Genomic DNA, 15,337 nt, shown 5'->3' with positions numbered 1-15,337 from the left:
TTTATTTTGTGAAGCAATCAGGGTTAAGTGACTTGCCTAGTGTCACACAGTAAGTGTCAAGTGTCTGAGACTAGATTTGAACTCAGGTCCTCCTGACTCCATCCGCTATGCCATCTAGCTGCCCCTCCCAGCTGGTTTTTACCAATATGCTACTGTACATATTGGCCCTTTGTTCTTTTTTTAGACCTCCTTGGGGCTATATGCCTACCAGTGGCTCAAAGGATATGAATAATTCAGATCTTTTTGTTGCAAAATCAAAATTGGTGTGCCTGTCTTCACAATAAGCTACTCCCAACATTGATATTGAGTATCCCCATCTTTTGTCATTTTTTGCCAAGTTGCCGAGTGAAATCTTATGGGGGGAGCTAAATGGTACATTGGATAGAGTGACAGGCCTGGAAGTTCAAATCCAGCCTCAGACACCTACTAGCTGGGCGACCCTGAGCAAACCACTTAATTCTGCCTCATTTTTTTCATCCATAAAATTAACTAGAGAAGGAAATGACAAACCACTCCAGTTTCTCTGCCAAGAAAACTCCCAAAAGGGGTCATGAAGAGCTGGACATGACTGAAATGACTGAACAACAACAACAAGGAAAATCTTGAAGTTATTTTAATTTACATTCCTCTAATTACTAATGATTTGGAGCATGTTTTCATCTGGTCACTTCTATGTTCCAGGCACTGTACTGGAGCACATATACAAACATACAAAGACAAAAATGAAATAGGAACTTATATTCTACTGAGGGGTACCCAAGGGTAGTGTAAGGAAAAAGAAGTAGAAAATGAATATTAACAAATCTGGGGACAGGGAAGGTAGGAGTCATGGAAGAGATGGTATTGAAGCATCGAAGCTGAGCCTTGGAGGAAGGCAAGGATTCAGAGAAGGAGAGCTATGAGGACAACAGACCCATAGCTGGTAAGCCCAGAGGAGTTAAGTCATTTGCCCAAGGAAGTGCATTCCAGGCATGAAGAATGGCTTGTGGGAATACACAGAGGCAGGTGGGCTGGAGCATCAGATTTCAGGGTGACTGGGAGCCAGATTGAAGATAGCTTTAAATGCCAGGCTAAGGAGTTTATACCCTAAAGGCACTAGGAAGCCACCGAAGGTTTTTGGAGTAAAATGGTCGGTTTTGTACCTTGGAAAATTATTCTGGCTGCTGTATAGAGGATGGATGGAAGAAGGGGGGAATCTGGAAGCAAGAGAGGCCCATTAAGAGGCTATTACAATAGCCCAGATGGGATAAGGGTCTGTACTAGGGTGATTATGAGAATGGAAAAAAAAAAGCACCAGGCAACTGATGGGCCTGGGGGAATGAGGGGGAGCGGAGGTTTGGATGACCCTGAGGTTAGGGACCTTGGTGACAGTGACTAGTAGGATGGTTATGCCTTTAACAGAACTGTAGCCTTTTTGAACCTCCCCCTTCCCTCCCCCTTCCCTCACTTCTGACTCCTTCCCCTCCCCCTACTTCTCCTTTGCCCTCCCCTTTCTTCTTCCCCCCCAATTCTTTCCCCTCTCCTTTCTCCCCCTCCCCCCATAGTATGTCTAGGCAGCCCTGGGATTGGCCAAGCTGGGGTGAGACAGCGATGTAGAAATCCCAGCCCCCACTTCTTAGTCTTTGCTCTACTAATTCCTGAAATCGCATAGTATCCCTTTAAATACAGTCCGTTTCTATTTCCTAGTGTACATATTGTCTCTTCCCCTTCCCTCTCACAGTACAATGTATGCTCCTTGCGGGCAGGAACCTTTTTTTTTTTTTGGTTTTGTCATCATACCAGGCAGTCAGCATGCTATACCTAATGGACACATTGCAAATGTTTGTTGTGTTGATAAGAATCAACGGAGGCGGGGCAGCTAGGTGGCACAGTGGATAGAGCACTGGCCCTGGAGTCAGGAGTACCTGAGTTCAAATCCGGCCTCAGACACTTAACACTTACTAGCTGTGTGACCCTGGGCAAGTCACTTAACCCCAATTGCCTCAAAAGAAAAAGAAAGAAAGAAAGAATCGAGGAAACAGGAGCAGCTTGTGAGAATGAACCCTAGAGATCTAAAAAGTCAAACAAGCATCAATGAATTGCCTACTGTGTGCTTGCCACCATGCTAAACTCCCAATACAAACACAGTCCCTGCTCTCGAGGAGCTCACAGTCTAGAGAGGGAAACAACAGGTCAATAACTCTGTACAAACAAGATATATTCAGGACATATTGGGGATGATCTCAAAGGGGAAAAGAAGGAGAAAGGAGTAAGTATTTATACATGGTGCCTACTATGGTCCAGAACCAGTGCTAAGCACTTTACAAAAAAGGCACGGGAAAGGCTTTTTCAGAAAGTGAGGTTTTAGGTAGGAGGAGAAGGAAGTCAGGGAAGCCAGGACATAATGATAAGGAGGAGAGAATTCCAGGCATGGGGGACAACCAGTGAAAATGCCTGGGGTGGTGAGATGGGGAATTTTGTGTGAGCTGTGAGTAGGCTGGTGTCAGTGGATCACCTAGTACAGAGTACTCTGGGAGGGAGAAAGGGATAAGACTGGGAAGGTAGGAAAGAGCCAGATTCCGAAGGGCTCTAAAAGGCAAACAGAATTTTATATTTGATTCTGGAAGTAATAGAGAGGCCCTGGGGTTATCAAATGGGAGGGGAAGTGTGATGTGGTCAGACCTATTCACTAAGAGTCTTGGTGACCGAGGTGAGGCGGAGGCAAAGGGAGCGATAACTAACACCTTCTCAACAAACACATCTCAATTCACCAAATATGCATTGAGTTCATCCTGTGAGCAAGGATGAGACCATAGATCGGCAGATGGAAGGGGCCTTAGATCCTATCCCCTTGGTCAGAGAGTGGGTAGGAATTTGCCCCAAATTCCATAAACAGTAAATAGCCCAGGTAAGATGCAAAGTTAAGCAAAGGGCTCTTCCCACCACCATTGGCCGCCTCTTTAGGCCCCCCACTCCCCTGCCTGCCTTCTCTCTCCCCTTGTCCTATATCCAGACACAGGATGGCTATGAGGGAGGGCCCAGATAACACTCCCAGTGACTCATAAGCCCCTGAAGGGACAGTGGCGGAGGTGACAGTCCCATTCCTGCACCCCTCCACCCCCCCCCCACCCTCCAGGGCCAGAAGGCTTCCAGCGGTTCATGCATCTCCCCACCCCCTTTCTAACTGGAGAGAGAGGAATGCTGATTGACAGACCCTGTGCTATATAACCCGGGGCAGGATAACTCAGCCTCAGACAAGTACCCTGCTGTGTTTGAGCTGTCACTCCCCTTCTCCCACAGGCGGGCCACAGTCATCATCTCACCATGGATGATATCTATAAAGCAGCGGTGAGTGATTCCTTAGCATCTCTAGAGGCCCCAGGTTTTCTCTCTCCCGCAATGCCCCCTCACCCCATCCCATCCCCAAGGCTGTGCTATCTTAACCTGGGGGGGCACCTGTTCAGTGGGTACATTTCCCAGAGAGGGAGCATCCTCAGCCCTCCTGGACAATGCTCTCCAGAGCTGATTTTCCTAGGAAGAGGTTCAGCTGGCTGGGGAGACTTTGCATCCCGTACAGAGAGGAAGCCCTTTTCCTGGGACCACTCCCATAGATTGGGTGGGGTGGCCAGGCTTAGATCTAACATCAGTGCCTAGGAATAAACAATCATGACCTTACTGGTGCCCACCCTCAGGACATTCAGGTTCAAGGTGCCCTGGAGGCAGCGACTATATTGTCTAGAGCACTGGGTTGGAGTCTGAGGTCCTGTCCTTGAATTTGGATTCTGCTACCCAATAGTTGTAGGACTGGGCAAATCACTTCACCTTTCGACATCTCCTCAGTTGTCTCTTCTGGAAAATGGGGAGTGATGAATCAGATGACCTCAAAGGGTCCCTTCCGACTCTAAATCTTATGATCCTTTGGTCTGGAATTCCCCAGCAGTTAGGCTCCAGGGCATCCTGTTATCTCCTCTTTTTTCTGGACTGAGCCCTTGTACCTATAGCTCTAACTCCCAAGGAACCACCCTGGATTCTGGAGGTGACCTTATTAAAGTCACAAGTGCCTTTCTGTTGGGTAGGTAAGATGTCGCTAGTGTGGGGGTTGAGGAAGAGATGAGAAGGCAATGGTGGAAAAGAGGAGATGGAGGCAGAGAAGAGATGAGGGGACAGGGATGACTGGAGGCAAAAGAAGGAAGACAAGAAAGGAGGGAGAACATGAAGGGGCAGGAAAGATACTTGAAATCCCACTTTTGCCAATTATCCATATGACCTGACCTTGGACAAGCCACTTTACTTTCTCAGTCTCAGATTTTTCATCTGAGGGGGTTAGGCTAGTTAGCCTGCGAGGTCCCTTCCTGTTCTAAATCTTAAGGTCCTAAGGAACATGGAGATGATGTAGATAGAAAGGTGAAGAGGGGCCAGGAGGAGAAGGAACCTGGAAGATGATGGGGGCAAAGAGCAGAGCTGAGCATCTGAGCAGCCACAGAGTCTGGGTGGGTTAGGGGATAAGTGAGGCGGGGTGAGCTTAGGGGCAGAGACAAGATGGAAAACGTTCTAAGGAGATGTCCAACCCTCACACAGCATTGGATTCTTTTAACTGGCATTGAAGACCTGGCCTGGATACATAGCTTCTCCTGGTGTCTCTTTCTCACTTTGTTTCATATATACTTTTCCTTTCTCTAAATCACCCCTCTTCACCCCAGCTTGTTTTTCTCTGTCTCTGTCTCCCTCTCTCTGTCTCTCTGTCTGCCTCTCTTTCTCTCTCTCTCTCTCTCTCTCTCCTCCCTGTCTCTCTCAGATTCTTTGTCTCTCCTTGTCTCTCTCTGTCTCTTTTTCTCTCTATATCTCTCTTACCCTCTCTGTCTTTTTCTCTTTCCTGTCCCATCCTTCATTTCCCCTTGACTCTATCTCTCCATCTCTCAGTTTCTCTGTCTCTGTTTCCTTCTCTTCTTTGTCTCTCATACTCACTCCCTCTCTCTTACCCATATTCCCTTTTCTTCTCACCCTCCCACATAAACATGGGATAGGAGGCAGGCTGAGGGGACTGTGAAGGGGAGCCAGGAGAAACATAAGCTGTGTTGCCTAGCAAGGGGGCCCTTGAGCCCTCTGTGGCTCTTTGCTTGTAGGTGAGCAGAAGGCGCGGGAGAATCTCAGTCCTGAGCTGATCAGCAGGGTCTGGAGTGCAAGATGGTGGGGAACAGGAGGAAGCCTCATAAATAGGAGGACTGAGGGCCAGCAGAGAGAGAATTGAGAGGAGTGGCCTTTCCCAGCTCCCTGTCCTGATAGGATTAGCTTGAGGGAGTCAAGGGGTCCCAGATTTAGTGAAGATGGAGGTGTAGGGGCAGAGAGTCCAAGGACGCAGGGGCTCCCATGGGCCTTAAAGGCCATTCCCAGCTCTGGCAATGACTTTGCTGCTGGGGGAAAGGGAGTGGGGAACTGAACTATCTTTCTGGTCCTGCTTCCCAATCAGCCCCTGTCCTAGGCACAGCTAGAAGCAGTGCTACTGGAAACCCCCAACTGTGCCTCTCTCCCTGTTCCTCTCTCTCCTTTGGGGCTGCCATAAAGAGCCCACACAATTTACCTGTCCCAGGATGGAATGTTGCTAGGGTCCCTCGGCACATCTCGGCTCCAGCCTGGATAGAGGATACTGGGGGGAGGGAGGGCAGAGGGGTACAGAGTCCGAAGCCTATGCCCTATTAAAGGCCCTTCCCTCTGTCCACACTGACCCTCCCTGCTGAGACATAGCCCTAGAGCAAACTCCTGGGGTCATGCCAGGCTGGAGAGAAGGGTCTTTAGGGTGTCATGGAAAGGGGAGCCAGTCCCTTCCACCCCATGCCCATAAAAGGCACCAGGGGCCTCTGAGCTAATTTTGGCCCTGTAGGCGCCACTGTGACAAGTGTGCAGATAACAGCCTTCCCTCACATGCCAGAGCCCCCAGCTTCAAGAAACAATCACCAGGTTTAGCTTTGTCCACTGTTAAAAATAGTCTCCATCACTGCCCCAGGGTTTGGTTTCAAGGCTGGGGAGGGGGAGCCCTTGGGGAGGGGGAAGCCTGGGAGAGGGGGAGACTCAGTTACTACCTCCCCCTCCTTCCAGCCCCTGTCCAGGCTGGCCTCTGATGCTAGAGAGGATCCAGTTTTATTGTCCCCACAATAAGAGGTCGGGCAGCTGCCTGGCGAGCGCTAGGAGGCAGGTGGGGGTAGGGGTGGGGGTGGGGAGAGTATAGCTTGGATTTCACCAGGACATGGCCCGGCTGGGAGGGCAGGGGGCCAGAGGACTATTGTTACTCATCCACTGTCTAGGCCAGGCCAGAGGGGTGACCTTGGTTGAAGGACCTTCCCTCTGAGGCAAGGCCTGACCCACCCATAGGTGGGGATGATGGTAAGAAGCTCTGTGTTCATTCCCAGCTCCCCTTTTTCCCCAGGTGGAGCAACTGACAGAAGAACAGAAAAATGGTGAGTAGCTCCTTCCCTGATCCCCCTACCGCCCGATAGAGTCATTGGACTCTCAGGTTCTGTTAAGTAAGAAAATCCATGATGACAAAAAGCTCCTAAAGATTCCATAATGCTTTGAAATGAACTCAAATGTGATTAGGCAGTGCAGCAACTGGAGACATTTGATAGGTAATAACAACCAGACTCGGCATGAATTTGGACAATAACTCTGAGCTACCCCAATCAACCATTCGATCAACAGGCATTTAGTAAGAACTATTTGCTAAGCACTTAGGAGGCACCTAGCAAATCATCTCTGCCCACTTAATATATTCTCTTGGAGGAGAAAACCCATATGAACAGATACAAAATGTATGTACAGTCTGACTCTTTGTGACCCCATTTGGGGTTTTCTTAGGAAAGATATTGGAGTGATTTGCCATTTCCTTCTCCAGCTCATTTTGCCGATGAGGAAACTGAGGCATGCAGGGTTAAGTGACTTGCCCAGGGTCACACAGCTAGGAAGTGTCTGAAGCTAGATTTAAACCCAGGGCAGGGCAGGGCTGCTCTATGCAAAATGATTGCAAAATAACTGAGAGGAGAAGGCATTAGCAGCTGGGGGAGGAGGGCGCTGCTGCTAAGGGAAGGCTTCAAGGTAGCATTTGAGCTGAGCTTTGGGGTGAGGAGAGAGTGCATTCTTGGCACAGCCTGTGCAAAGGTATGGAGATGAGAGAAGGAAGGCCGTATGTGAGAAACAGCAAGAAGGTTAGTCTGGGGGCAGCTAGGTGGCGAAGTGAACAGAGCACCGGCCCTGGAATCAGGCGGACCTAAGTTCAAATTCAACCTCAGACACTTGATACTTACTAGCTGTGTGACCTTGGGCAAGTCACTTAACCCCAATTGCCTCACCAAAAAAAAAAAGGTTAGTCTGACTGAATTGTCAAGTGTGTAAAGGGGATTAGTATATACTAAGCCTCGAAAGACAGATCAAGTCTATGGTCCAACAGTTGGGGACTAAGGAAATCTAAATGGTCCTCTAAGGTCCCATCTACCTCTAAATCCTATTATTCTGTCACTAGCTGGATGACCTTGGACCAGTCCTTTTCCCTCTCTGGGCCTCCCCCTCTATATTATGAGATTGGTGGACTCTGTCCCTGACGACTTTTCCAGGTTGAATACCCTGTGATTCTCTGAGATCATCCCTTGCTCCCCTGCCCCTCTCATCTCCCCACTGCAGAGTTCAAGGCTGCCTTTGACATCTTTGTTTTGGGCGCTGAAGATGGTTGCATCAGCACCAAGGAGCTGGGCAAGGTGATGCGCATGTTGGGCCAGAACCCCACTCCCGAGGAGTTGCAGGAGATGATTGATGAGGTGGATGAGGATGGTAAGGCCCCCTCCCCAGCCCTTGGGCCTCCCTTTGAAGTGAGAAAGTCCCATGAGGACAATGGGGGCTTCCCTTCCAGAGGACTCTGATGGGTGAGGGGGCAGTGGAATAGTCGGAAGTGCTGAGAATGCCTTCTACCTTCGTGTTCTATCATCCCCTGATGGTTACGTGGCCCTGTGTCCTCCTGTGTGGCCCTGACGTGAGGCTGTCGGAATTAGGTGCCCAGGAGTCTCATCTCAAGAAGGCCAATGATGTGAACTAAGCACTAATTTGAGAGTCTTAGGAGTCATGAGGCCTCGAGAGGGTCAGGTCCTGGTTCTGCCCTTGACTCTGAGTAAAGATAAGCCAGTTCCTAATTCTTTGGGGATTTCTCTATTTTTAAAATGAAAGTTGTAGTCAGAGGACTTGGGTTCAAATTCTAACTTTTCTATTTACTAATGTGATTAGGGGCAATATATTTCCTCTCTCTGGGACTCAGTTTCTCCAACTGAAAATAGGGGCAGTGGGTTAAATGACCTCTAAGTTCCTTCCCAGCTCTTATATCATAGAACTGGAAGCCCACGAGGCTGAGTTTTCAGGAATTCAGGCTTCTCTTAACCTCTTATCCATGAAAAGATATTTTCCAGGGAACCCCAGCTCTGGCTCCCATGTCACTGAGGGAGGGGCCATTGGGCAATTCTTCCAGAGTGACCACAGCTTCCCCTTGAACTCCCACTCCCTAGGCAGTGGCACAGTGGATTTTGATGAATTCCTGGTCATGATGGTTCGATGTATGAAGGATGACAGCAAAGGGAAATCAGAGGAGGAGCTGTCTGATCTCTTCCGGATGTTTGACAAGTGAGTGTGCATGCCCAGGCTGAAGGATGACTGGGGCTCTCCCCAGCTTCCCGCCTCTACCTCTTTGGCTGAAGTGGGCCAGGTCCCTCAGTAAGGCAGTGGGGGGGGGTAGAGAGGAGTCCATCTTTAAGTGCTCTTCACCTTTTCGATATAGGAATGCAGATGGTTACATTGACTTGGAGGAGCTAAAGATGATGCTTCAGGCTACAGGGGAGACCATCACTGAGGACGACATTGAGGAGCTCATGAAGGATGGGGATAAGAACAACGATGGCAGGATTGACTATGATGGTGAGGAGGGGCAGCACCCAAGCCTTCCCTCTCCCAGAGACTACCTCCAAGAGGGACCCAGCCCAATTAGGAGTCCCATGGGCCATTTCCAAATCAGCATTTCCTCCAATCCCCAATCCTCCTTCCTTCCTTTTCCCCTCCCCATCTCCAACCTCCTGACTCTCACTAGCCTGCTTTCTCCCCTGACCAGCTCTCTTTAACCCAATCTCCTTTTTCTTCTCTCTGGGCAGAGTTCTTGGAATTCATGAAGGGGGTGGAATAGACCAGATACTGATGGAGCCGTGTACGTGCACCCTTCCCTTGCTTTTCTCCCCTCCCCCATCTGGCCTGGCACCTGGCACACCCACAATCACAAGGTCAGTGGCCAGGCCAGCCAGAGGAACTGTGGGATAGTGGGCTCTCCATGGTGCTGCCCAGGAATGGAGACACCAACAGGCAGGAGCCGCCAGCCTCGGGGCACCTCTTCCCCACATCTGTGCCCTTGGGGACATGCTGCCTGCCCCTCCAAACTCAGCAACGGCTGGAACCACTGAGCCACAGAGCCCCAAGCTAGCCCCAAACTAGCCCCAAGCTATCATTGCACTGAGATCCCATCCGCCCCCTTCCCCATCCCTGCTGTCTCTCCTTCCCCAAGCTTGGAGAATGCCCCGCCTTGGATGAGTGAGATTCCTGGAATAACGTGAATAAAGTGGTTTTCCAGGAAGCCTGGCATTCTCATCAGGGTTTTGCAGCCTTCTTGGGAAGCTCGGGATGGGGGAGTCATCATTGTCAAGAAGACAAAAGGTGGAGACGCTGCCCCCAAGCTAGATGGGGCTGGATGGGACGCCTTTCCTGGTGTCCTGGGAAGCCCTGGCTTTATAACCCCCAACCTGGACCCATGTCCAGCCTCTGCTACTTCTTTCCTCTTTAACCTTGGGCAAATCCAGTGTGACTTCTCTTGGCCTCTGCGTCCTTGTCTCCAAAATGAGGGAACTGGACTAGATGGTAGCCAATCCCTGGATCCTGTGCTTCAATTACCAAGTGAGAAAGCTTGTCCCCCTCCCTTCCCAGCCCTGAGTTTACTCTTGTCCACTTCCATCCACCTCCAGCATCCAGCAGAGTAGGGGCTTTTTTCCCCTTTTAGCCTTGGGATGCGGGTGCAGCCCCGCCTGCTTGCACTCCTGGACCATCCTCCTCCTTGGCACTCGGGCTTTTGCACATAGGAGACAGTGGGCTAGATTCAGAATCCAAGGGTCTTGGATAGAATTCTCACTCTTCTACTTCCTACGGGTGTGACCTTGGGGAAGTAACTCAAACTCAGTTACTATAGGACTCAATAACTTCCAAAGCCCCTTCCAACTCTAAATCTGTGACTATCTTGAAGGTCCAGTCAGCTGATTCAAGTGCAGAATTTTGCTGCACTCTGATGAATTTCAGGATGTAATTCTATTTTGTTGTTGTTGAGTCATTTCATTCATATGTGACTCTTTGTGACCCCATTTGGGATTTTCTTAGCAAAACCACTATGGTGGTTTTGCCATTTTCTTCTCCAGCTCATTTTACAGATGAGGAAACTGAGGCAAACAAGGTTAAGTGACTTGCCCAGGGTCACAGAATCAGGAAATGTCTGAGGCTGGATTTGAACTCAGGTTTTCCTGACTCCAGGCCCTGCGCTCTATCCACTGAGCCACCTAGCTACCATAATTTTATAGTAATAGGTAAACATCTGAGCCACAGTATAGCCTAGGACAGAAGAACACTGTATTTGGGGATCAGAGGGCCGGCGTTCAAATGCTGACACTGCTCCTTAATTAACCGTGTGCCCGAGAATATACTCTAAACCTCCTCTGGTCTCCTTTTGCTGATTTGTGAGATGGATCCCCTTCAGCTCTAAATCTCTGATGCAGGAGCAGCGTTGGAGGAACCCCAGAGTTCATTTAGCCAACCCACTCTTTGTATGGGGTAGGCGGGTGGGGAAACTGAGGCTCAGAGAAGGAGAAGGATTTGCCATTGGTTTCATACCAAGTGGGCAGCAGAGTCTGGACTAGAAAACAGATCTCCTGACTCCCAGCCCCAGGTCCTTTCCATTGGACCAGGCCCGAATGTAAGTGAGGAAAAGGCTAATGCCTCCCACCCTACTTCTGATCCACCCAGGAACCAATGATGGTGACTAGTACATTGGAAGCATTTTGGAAACCTTCAAATGTCTAAAAAAAAGATGCAGTTGGGGCAGCTAGGTGGCGCAGTGGATAGAGCACCGGCCAGAGCACTGGCCCTGGAGTCAGGAGAACCTGAGTTCAAATCCGGCCTCAGACACTTAATACTTACTAGCTGTGTGACCCTGGGCAAGTCACTTAACCCCAATTGCCTCACTAGAAAAAAAAAAAAGATGCAGTCTCGGGTGGGAAGGAAGCTTCAAGAAGGGCTCTGAGGAGACAGGAGGCACCCTACAGAACCAAGAGTCTATTCTCTGAAGAGGAAAGAGCCTTGGGCTGAGAGTCAGGAGATCTGGGTGGCCCTCACTGTGACCGTGGCAAACCCAGCCCACCTCCTTTTCCACTCAGAACAATGAGGACCATAATGCCTGCCCTGCCAGCCTCCTGTGTGGGCACTGAGGATGCCCTGAGAGAATAGAAAGGAAAGTGTGTCCTAACTAGATACCTGTGAGGAGTGAGGAGAGAGGGAAGGGTGTAGGAAGCTGTTTGAGGCACCTGCCCCCCAGCTCCTCCCTGGACCCTCAGCCAGCTGCCTCCACTGACATTATTTCCCAAGGCCCCAGGAATGCCAGTTGCCTCTGTCCCTCCCCTTCTTGCCCTGTCAGTGTTGGCGAATTCCTCAACTGCAGCGGGGGTGAGCCTGCAGGAATTGGAAGACAGCTGGACGCAGCCAGGCATCTTGGGGCTGGGCCCAGAGGAGTGGATGCTTAGACTTCACACCCACACCTTTTACCCCTTCATTTCCAGCGTCCTGCCCTCCCCTACCACTCTCAGTTCTACTTGTGGGTTTATATTGATTCACAGAAACATAGAATCCTAAAATCTCAAAGTTGAAAATTACCTTGGAGCATGTCTTCTAGCGCAACCCTCTGCCCGAATGATGATGTCCATCTGCTTGAATATTTCCAGAGACTGAGAGCTCACTCTCTATCTTGGAATCTGACTCCATTATTACTGGACAACTGGGATTCTTGAGAAATTCTTCCTTTACTTATGCACCACCATCTGTCTCCCTGTAACTTCCACACATTGGTCTCAGTTTCGGACCCTGGGTCAAATCAGCTCCTCCTAATTCAAGTCAGGTAGTGTGGGCCCCGACTCGAGTTTGCTCGGACACAAAGGAGCCTGGGGAAACAGGCAGAGACGGACAAAGGATGGCTTGTGTCCAAGCATTCAGGTGTGCATTTTTGATGTCCGTTCTACACTTTGGGCTTGGAGAGGACACTGTCCACAGCATCCACACAGAAAATCTCCCCTTACCTCATCAAGCACACACACACACATACACACACTCATGAACGGATCATTCTGATAGCCACGTGTGGACCCTGTTTGCAGAACACAAGGCAGACAGAGTAGAAGCTAAGTCTAAGGGAAAACTTGGGTCCCCCTTGCAGTCTTCATAATGACCACTTGGTGGAGCCAGAACCTCATGGTCTGGCTAAAGTCCACATCAAGCCTTTCAAGAGTATCTACTAAGGGCGTGGGGGGACTGTTGGGGGAAGAGTATGGGTGTGTGCAGGGGTGTGTTGGAAGTGGGTGGCACTACTGAGATTATGAGGCCACAGGAGGGCAAGGGAGGTTTTACCCTTCTCAGACTCAGAATTTTAGAGCTAGAATGGGCTTTAGAGACCTTGTCTGAACCTCTCATTTTACAAATAGGGAAACTAAGGCCCACCAATTTCAGGACAAGAAATTACTTTTCTTGGCTCCCAGGTTTTCTCCAGGTTTTCACACTCAGACTCAACATGAATCAAAGTGTGGCTGAAAAAGAATCTCCCTGACAAGTGGTCCTAATAGCACCTGCATGAAGAACTTGAGTCATAGGGAGCCCACTCCCCTCAGAGGAGGCCCCCATTTTACTTTGGGATAGCACTAATGCTAAGAAGTTTAGAGGGGCCGCTAGGTGGCGCAGTGGATAGAGCACCGGCCCTGGAGTCAGGCATACCTGAGTTCAAATCCAGCCTCAGACACTTAACACTTACTAGCTGTGTGACCCTGGGCAAGTCACTTAACCCCAATTGGCTCACTAAAAAAAAAAAAAGTTTAGAGTTGGGGAGACTGGGGGTTCTCTCTTCTAAAGCTGGCAGTCACATGCTAGGGCTGACCCTACTGGTCAAGGGCTAAAGTCACCTAGAAGGAAAGATGAAAAGTACTCTTGGTTGCTTGCTCTTTCTGAACCCCACCAGCTCCAGAGACCTTTGAATGCAGGGGCTGCTGAGCGCTGGGGCTGTCGACTTCCTGTAGAGATTGGGATGGGGGAGATGGGAGTGAGAGTTCTGCTCAGATCTGGGATCTAGTCTTGACTCACTGGTTGACTTAGGATAAATCCCTTCCCCTTTCTAGGCCTCAGTTTCCCCATTTGTAAGAGGACCTCTAAGACGTTGCTCCTGCCCTACCCCCCTCAGATAGTCTAAGATTCCATGTTTTGGACCTACTCCATGTGTGGGAGTGGGTGGAGAAGAAGCTTGGCCTAACTGAGAGAACCCATTATTTCCCATCCCCTTAGGCAACTGAGACACTTGAAATCCAGGACTGGGGAGGGAGGAGGGGTGGAAACCAAATAGCAATGGAAAGTGTTTGGAAAAGGGAGTGCCCAAGATGGTAAGGGGCCCCTCCTTTCCCAACCTCCACAAGGCTCCAGCTTCTAATTCTTCAGAAGCATCCTGGGGAGGCCAAGAGTTGCTAATGTGGGAGGTTCAACTTCTGGAACAGGCTGGAGGCTGGGCCTGGGGGTGGGGAAGGGGGTGGAGGAAAGTGCATTGCTCTTTTGGTGGGGATGGTGAGAGGTGACCTGGGGGGTGTTCCTTGGGGGCAGGGAGCTCTGGGACAGACTGGGACCTTGGTGGATGATCTCTTTGGTGTAGAAGGTTCTGCATAGGGGGTCTCTCTCGGGTGGGTTGGGTTCTCATGGATGATCTCTGTGAGAGAGGTCTCTGTATGTGTCTCTGGGGATAATCTAGGACTGTGTGTCCTTAGGGCCTAGACTTGCTGTTCTCTCTTCTTTGACCAGAGCCAGGGCAGGCCTTTGTTGGAAACACAGAGAGGATCTTGCCCCACTCTAGATTTCAGTCTTCTCCTCAGTGAATATTCTCCCAGAACCCTGAGTTTCAGAGTTCAAAGAGGTTTAGTGATTGTGTAATTCCATCCCCTTGTACAGATAGGGAAACCGAGGCCACGAGGGAGAAAGGGGCTAGTTTAAGGTTACATGGCAGTGACTGGGTCTAGATCAAGCCCAAGTGTCCTGACTTCCAACCCAAGATCCTCCACCTGCATTCCTGTCCCCAGACAAGGCTTCATTGCAGCACCCCAGCCCCAGGATCCCTGATTTCAGGCCCTCTCTCATCTCTCATACCTTATGACCTGCCCCCTCCCTCCTGGAGAAGTCAGATAGTGAAGTTTTTTGGTTCATTGATTGATTAAGTGGGAACCTGGGGTCCTTCTGGGAGCTGGGCTGGGGAACAACCCGGGAGTCATGTGGCTGTGGACCCCTCCATTTTAAGTCTCTCTGGGGAACGGACTAGATAAGGGATGTGAGAGGTACAGAGGAGGTGGGAACCAGGTTCTCTCAGGGGTCCTGGATAGTTCTGCACTGGCCTTCGATCTCTCTGTGGTCAGTCTGTCTCTGCTCTGTCTGAGCCCCTTTTGACTCCATGGACAGATAGATGTGGGCAGCAAAGTGACGTGCCGGGATCCCAGCCTGCCTCCACCCCTCTGCTCCCAGCTTAGGGGAAGCCAGAAGACGTGCGTGCGTGCTAGGTCCTGTGCCTGGGGAGCTTAGGGAGGGAGCTCAAAGTATGTTTTCCACAGGGAACAACTGGGAAACTCAGAAAAAAAACATTGGACTCTGAATGTGAGAACTGGAAGGGACTTTAGAGACCAAATCCAGACCCCCACCTCATTTCAGAGGTAGGGAAACTGAGGTCCAGAGTTAGAACCAGAACTCAGGTCTTCTGCCTCCCAGTCCAGGGTTCTTCCCATTGTACCACACTGCCCCTCGCACAAGAGGATAGAAAACAAGAATCCTGATTGCCACCCCTTCCGAAGTGGTCAGGTTGGGGAGGCAGGAGAGGTCGGGGCAAAGCCAATTTGTCTCCCTGTCCCCTTCCCAGTCCTTGCTTCAGTCCCCTCCCCACAGGCTCCCTCGGAGAAGCTGGGTGGGGCCAAGAATGCTTTATAAAGGGGCTGGTGTTGCTAGCCAAGGCAGCTCCTCCCAAGCA

The 15,337-nt window shown here is 50.3% G+C and overlaps 1 protein-coding gene across 1 annotated transcript; it reads left to right on the top strand.

Moving 5' to 3' along the window:
• The first annotated feature begins 3,212 nt into the window (after positions 1-3,212).
• TNNC1 (troponin C1, slow skeletal and cardiac type) lies at positions 3,213-9,639 on the top strand. The gene is made up of 6 exons (XM_043976495.1): positions 3,213-3,327; positions 6,401-6,431; positions 7,648-7,794; positions 8,517-8,631; positions 8,786-8,922; positions 9,153-9,639. Exons 1-6 carry the CDS (start codon positions 3,304-3,306, stop codon positions 9,182-9,184), a joined length of 486 nt encoding a protein of 161 aa, XP_043832430.1. The 5' UTR covers positions 3,213-3,303; the 3' UTR covers positions 9,185-9,639.
• Positions 9,640-15,337: the final 5,698 nt, after the last annotated feature.

Source organism: Dromiciops gliroides, chromosome 1 (assembly GCF_019393635.1).
Source record: "Dromiciops gliroides isolate mDroGli1 chromosome 1, mDroGli1.pri, whole genome shotgun sequence".
In the NCBI taxonomy this organism is placed as follows: Eukaryota; Metazoa; Chordata; class Mammalia; order Microbiotheria; family Microbiotheriidae; genus Dromiciops; species Dromiciops gliroides.
The sequence above is the reverse complement of the archived record's forward strand: the minus strand, read 5'-3'. Positions and strand labels throughout refer to the sequence as shown.